We start from the raw sequence: 6,537 nt of genomic DNA, 5'->3' as shown, positions 1-6,537 counted from the left end.
AAAGTTATGGTTATGCCCTTTGCAACTACACAGCTCTGTCCCTTCATTGGCACAGGCAGAAAAAAATCTAGTTAGCGACCTCAGTGCTAAGCCTGATGATGCTCCCTGTATGACTGTGAACATTCCAGATATGTTCTGGAACACTGAGTTGTCATAGCCTTCTTCTTGCCCAGGAAAAAGTCAAATGCTTCTTGACCAAAATAATACCTTATTATTAGTGGTTATCATCTTTTGCTTTATAAGTAATTTCATGTTGTTATTTTCTTTCTTTAAAAACAGGTTAATATTCCTAAAGAAAATGAAGATAATTATATATTTTTGCATTTGGTCAGCAGCATGGGCCATTCCAGTAAGTATGTGTTCCTCAGAAAACTCTCCTTTCTTTCCTATCTCTTTTAACCTAACATCAAATAATGTATATTTAAGATTTTGCAGATAAGTTGTGTCTAAATATCTAGATTTGCATGAAAGACTTTAACAAGATATTTTTGGGGGTCTCCACAAATCCAAATATGCACTCCAATTCATGCTCCCATTACTCAAATTGAAACTCATGTCTTGTCAGATGGATTATTACTTTTAATTGTTTTTTTTAACGTTTATTTATTATTGAGAGACATGAGAGAGACAGAGCATAGGCACTGGAGGGGCAGAGAGGGGGAGACAGAATCAGAAGCAGGCTCCAGGGTCTGAGCAAGGTGTCAGCATAGAGCCCGACATGGGGCTCGAACTCACAAACCATGAGATCATGACTTGAGCTGAAGTTGGACACTTAACTGACTGAGCCACCCAGGTACCCCGGATTATTACTTTTAAAAATTCACATTAGGGGCACCTGGGTGGCTCAGTCAGTTGAGCATCCAGTTTCGGCTCAGGTCATGATCTCGCCATTCTGAGTTCCGGCCCTGTGTCAGGCTCTGTGCTGACAGCTGAGAGCCTGGAGCCTGCTTCAGATTCTGTATCTCCCTCTCTCTCTGCCCCTTCCCCACTCAAGCTCTGTTTCTCTGTCTCTCAAAAATGAATAAATGTTAAAAAAATTAGAATAAAATTCATTCAGATTGTAATCCCTTCAGTAGCACGTATAGTAAAATTGGAACAATAAAGAGAAGATTAGCATGGACCCTGTACAACGATAACACACAAATTTGTAAAATTCATTCAGATTAATTTACATTCAATGCCCAAAAGTCATGGAGACTTTAGCCATCTTTGCTCATGCCCTATCAATTTCATTCTAATATCAATGAGGCCTGCATTTTTTAGGAAATTTTCAAGAAATGAAAACAGGAAAAAATCTGATTTTTTTCAACATAGGAGAAAATGTTTCACTCATATACTTTTTTTAATGCTCCTTGGGGAAAATTTGGAATATACAGATAAACACCAAGAAGGAAAAAGTTAGGAAAATTAAACCATTTGTAATTGTATTAGCCAGCTGCTAAGGGTAACATTTTGGTATGTTTTCATAATATCCAGCACATTGGTATTTATGTAGTTGAGAATTTTCTCAACTATTTCAAATGTACTCCTGAAGGACATAGAAGTAGCATATTACTAGCTTTTGTTTCTGCACTGGCTCTTGTCAGACCTGCTATTTTCTTGGAGGTTTTGGCCAGGTTATACTTAAGGTGGGTCTTGTGCTAGTGTGGGAGGCTTGTACAGAAACACCACAGGTCTATCTCCTCATTTTTATAAAAGACAATTCTCCTGAGATAAGTAGTCTGGTTAGTACTTCAATAAAATTGGTAATACCATTGCGAAAATTATCTGTATGCCCAGTTAAAATTCTACATCAACTATGAAACAAACCACTTTTGTTTTCTACCTGATTAGATCACACTTTGGCCTTTGTGTTCTATATTTTTTTCTTTATTTAGGGGAAAATGTGTGTCTGTGTGTGTGCACACATGCATGTGTGCATGCATGCATGGACACAAAATCAGAATGTTTTCAGTTTCCAATATTTTCATTTTGGTAGGTTCCTCAAATCAAGCCACTGGAGAGACATGCTGTTGACAAATCTGTGAATGTAAAACTTCTAGAGAAAGCAAAAGTGCCAATACAGGTATAAGATATAAAATGTGTTTCTAAGCTGTTCTTAAAATTCTAGTAACTTCCAGAAAACTGATGCTAATCTTTTCAGTTCGTTGTACTTCAAAATGATATCTACAACTTACTTTGAATTGTTTCTCTTCTCCAGGATGAGTTAAATGCCAATGACACCAACAAAGAAGGTAGTGTCCCCCATGAAAATGAAAGAGGAAGGCAACAGTATGCTGAAGATGGTTACAAAGGAGAAAAAAATGGCTCTGAGTGGGGAGAAGTAGGAGGGAAAAGTTCCTCGACACATTCCATGTTAGTAAATGAAGAGGGGAATACTGAAGATCAAAATGGGGTCACAGGAAAACCAGAAACATATGGTTATGATGGGATACATGGAAAAGAAGGTAGCACCACAGCAAATGGCATTAGGGGACAAGTAAGCATTCTCGACAATGCTGGAATTGTAAATGGGACCAATTTTACTAGAAAAACTGATAAGAATTCAAACAATGGAGATGTTGGAGATGCAAGTCAGAGTGAGGATGCCACTGTTGTCCAAGAAGATGGACATCAAATAGATGGAAGCAATAACAGTACAGGCCATGAGGATGAAATAAATAGGAATTCCTGTGGAAATGAAGGTAATACAAGTGAAATAACACCTCAGAGAGAAGGTGAGAGAAATGGGAATCAGGAAGGAGTAACACCAGGGGGAAGTGGAGCTGGCAATGGAGAAGATGCTGGTCTGGATAATTCTGAAGGGAGTCCTAGTGGGAATGGAGCAGAGGAGGATGAAGACAAAGGCTCTGGTGATGATGAAGGTGAAGAAACCGGGAATGGAAAAGAGGACACTGGTAACAACAGCAAGGGCCAAGAGGGTCAGCCTCATGGAAAAGAAGATAATGATAATAGCTTAGGGCAAAATTCAATTAGTAGTGAAGATGATGACGCTGAAGACAAAGAAGATCCCCATGACATCGATGGAGACAACACTTCCAAGAGTGAGGAGGATTCTGATGGTATTCCCAAAAATAAAGATAGCCAAATAATAGAAGACATGCAAACACCCAATCACAGAGAAAACAAAGCTGTGGAAAAGAAAATCACTGATGAATCAGAGCCAAGTGCTATTGGGAAGAGCCAAGATAAGGTTAGTTTGTGAAACTGATTTCTTTCAATGGCAGTTTAAATTCTCCCTCTCCATTCACTGATGGTAACATAAAAATAAATCGTAATAGGCGTTCATCTCTTTTTGCACCTAAGCTACGTGAATATTTAATGGGAAAGTTAGAGTTCTTACTAGACTTTGATACAGAACAATTTTTAAAAGCAGATACTTCTGAAAATTTGACTGCAATTTTACAAGTCTAATACTAAATAACTGATTCACCATGTAACTGTTCACACAAGTTCCTACTGAGTAAAAATGCAAACGGGTTGTTTTATAATCTAAATACCAGAGTTCTCTCACATGAATAAAGCACATTTTCACAAATAGAAGTTTATGAAGTATTGGAAGCTGAACTTCTGTTCCTCTGGTTACCTTCCCCAGTCAGTCTTCCTCAGACCAATGCAGTTTGGCAGCATAACACCAACTAACCAATCATTCTTTTCTCCATATTTCCACAGGGAATAGAAATTGAAGGTCCCAATAGTGGCAACAGAAACAATATTACCAAAGAAGCTGGGAAAGTTAGTGAAGATAAAGAGGGTAAAAGACAACATGTAATGGTCATGGGCAAGGGAAACGTCAAGACACCAGGAGAGATTGACAACATACAAGGACCTGGTCAGAAATCAGAACCTGGAAATAAGGTTGCACACAGCAAAACAGGTAGTGAGAGTACTAGTGATGGATATGACAGTTATGAGTTTGATGATGAATCCATGCAAGGAGACGATCCCAACAGCAGTGATGAGTCTAATGATAATGATGATGTCAATTCTGAAGGTGACAATAACAGTGATAGCCGAGGAGATCCTGGTTATGACTCTGATGAATCAAAAGATAATGGCAATGACAGTGACTCAAACAGAGGAGATGATGATGACAGTGACAGCACATCAGATGCTAATGATAGTGACAGTAATGGCAACGGTAACAATGGGAGCAATGACAATGGCAAACCAGACAGTAGCAAAGATAAATCAGACAGTAGTGACAGCAGTGACAGTAGTGACAGCAGCGACAGCAGTGACAGTAGTGACAGCAGCGACAGCAGTGACAGTAGTGACAGCAGCAACAGCAGTGATAGTAGTGACAGTAGTGATAGCAGCAGCAGTGATAGCAGCGACAGCAGTGATAGTGACAGCAGTGACAGTAGCGACAGCAGTGACAGCAAGTCAGACAGTAGTGATAGCAGTGACAGTAGTGACAGCAGTGATAGTAGTGACAGCAGTGACAGCAAGTCAGACAGCAGTGATAGCAGTGACAGTAGTGAAAGCAGCGACAGCAGTGATAGTAGTGACAGCAGTGACAGCAAGTCAGACAGCAGTGATAGCAGTGACAGTAGTGACAGAAAGTCAGACAGCAGTGATAGCAGTGACAGTAGTGACAGCAGTGACAGCAAGTCAGAGAGCAGTGACAGCAGCGACAGCAGCGACAGCAGTGACAGCAAGTCAGACAGCAGTGACAGCAGCGACAGCAGTGACAGTAGTGACAGCAAATCAGATAGCAGCGACAGCAGTGACAGTAGTGACAGCAGTGACAGCAAGTCAGACAGCAGCGACAGTAGTGACAGTAGTAATAGTAGTGACAGCAGTGACAGCGATAGCAGTGACAGCAAATCAGACAGCAGTGACAGCAGTGATAGCAGTGACAGTAGCGACAGCAGTGACAGCAAATCAGACAGCAGTGACAGCAGTGATAGCAGTGATAGCAGTGACAGTAGTGACAGCAGTGACAGCAAATCAGACAGCAGTGACAGCAGTGATAGCAGTGACAGTAGCGACAGCAGTGACAGCAAATCAGACAGCAGTGACAGCAGTGATAGCAGTGACAGTAGTGACAGCAGTGACAGCAAGTCAGACAGCAGTGACAGTAGCGACAGCAAATCAGATAGCAGTGACAGCAGTGACAGTAGTGACAGCAAATCAGACAGCAGTGATAGCAGTGACAGTAGTGACAGCAGTGACAGCAAGTCAGACAGCAGTGACAGCAGTGACAGCAGCGACAGCAAATCAGATGGCAGTGACAGCAGTGACAGTAGCGACAGCAGTGACAGCAAATCAGACAGCAGTGACAGCAGTGACAGCAGTGACAGTAGTGATAGCAGTGACAGTAGTGACAGTAAATCAGATAGTAGTGACAGCAGTGACAGTGATAGTAAATCAGACAGTAGTGACAGTGGCAATAGCAAATCAGATAGTAGTGACAGCAGTGATAGTGACAGCAAATCAGACAGCAGTGACAGCAGCAATAGCAAATCAGATAGTGACAGCAGTGATAGTGACAGTAAATCAGACAGCAGTGACAGCAGCAACAGCAAATCAGATAGTGATAGCAGTGACAGCAACAGCGACAGCAGTGATAGTAGTGACAGTGACAACAGTGATAGCAGCGATAGCAGCGACAGCAGTGACAGTGACAGCAGTGACAGCAGTGATAGTGACAGTGACAACAGTGATAGCAGCGACAGCAGTAGCAGCGACAGCAGTGACAGCGACAGCAGTGACAGTGACAGCAGCGACAGCAGCGACAGCAGCGACAGCAGTGACAGCAACAGCAGTGATAGCAGTGACAGCGACAGCAGTGATAGCAGTGACAGTGACAGCAGTGACAGTGCATCTGATAGTAGTGATGAGAGTCACAGCAAGAGCAAGGTTGGTAATGGCAACAATGGAGGTGACAGTGATAGTGACAGTGAAGGCAGTGACAGTAATCACTCAACCAGCGATGATTAGAACAAAATAAAAACCCACAAGATTTTTTTTGAAAAGTCTAGTGAGTAATTTACAGGAAATGAAGATTTCTAAGGAAGGAAAGAAAGGGGAGACATAAACAAAAGATGTAAACATTCACAGAAACAGAGAAATAGTCAAATTGTCAGATTTGGAACCAAGTTCCCACACCCTCAGGAGAGAATCTGAATGCATGATCTTTGGTACGTGCATGTTAAAACACATTCTGAAAAGATTCTGTTAAAAGTACATATCTAAACATAAAAGAACAATTAAAATATTCTTTAATACTTTACATAGAAACCTCAAGTAATCACGTACTACATGATAACTTTAATTTAAATGCCAAGTGCTTCAGGGAATGTAGCAAGTAAACACATCTTAAAAACAACCTGTGGCATTGCTTTAATCTTTCAGTAATTATACATTCTGGATAGATGGTCTGCTTACTGCTGAGTAAAAGATGCCGTTACCATGATATTCAGCTTGGCTACGCATTCATTTGCTTGTTCTAAGGAAGAAATAAACTTGTAACATGAATAAGAAATGCAGCAACAACTGAACCTATCTGGACCATGGGAATAATCTATCTCA

At 41.0% G+C, this 6,537-nt stretch overlaps 1 protein-coding gene and 1 non-coding gene across 2 annotated transcripts; both read left to right on the top strand.

The window, feature by feature from the left end:
* Positions 1-298: 298 nt before the first annotated feature.
* Positions 299-6,099, top strand: LOC123595568 (dentin sialophosphoprotein). The gene is made up of 4 exons (XM_045473326.1): positions 299-349; positions 1,979-2,065; positions 2,201-3,193; positions 3,673-6,099. Exons 1-4 carry the CDS (start codon positions 299-301, stop codon positions 5,944-5,946), a joined length of 3,405 nt encoding a protein of 1,134 aa, XP_045329282.1. The 3' UTR covers positions 5,947-6,099.
* LOC123596572 lies at positions 1,061-1,167 on the top strand. Its single transcript, XR_006711745.1, has one exon. It is a non-coding gene; the product is annotated as a U6 spliceosomal RNA (small nuclear RNA).
* Positions 6,100-6,537: the final 438 nt, after the last annotated feature.

Source organism: Leopardus geoffroyi, chromosome B1 (genome assembly GCF_018350155.1).
Source record: "Leopardus geoffroyi isolate Oge1 chromosome B1, O.geoffroyi_Oge1_pat1.0, whole genome shotgun sequence".
Taxonomy (NCBI): domain Eukaryota; kingdom Metazoa; phylum Chordata; class Mammalia; order Carnivora; family Felidae; genus Leopardus; species Leopardus geoffroyi.
Note: the sequence above shows the minus strand (reverse complement) of the source record. Positions and strands in the feature narration are given on the sequence as shown.

Bases quoted from the DNA above. Each gene is read 5' to 3' on its own strand.
- LOC123595568 (XM_045473326.1), top strand. From the start codon at position 299: ATGAAGATAATTATATATTTTTGCATTTGGTCAGCAGCATGGGCCATT. The intron at 2,066-2,200 runs GTATAAGATATA...TCTCTTCTCCAG, and splicing joins AAGCAAAAGTGCCAATACAG to GATGAGTTAAATGCCAATGA. The intron at 3,194-3,672 runs GTTAGTTTGTGA...ATATTTCCACAG, and splicing joins TTGGGAAGAGCCAAGATAAG to GGAATAGAAATTGAAGGTCC.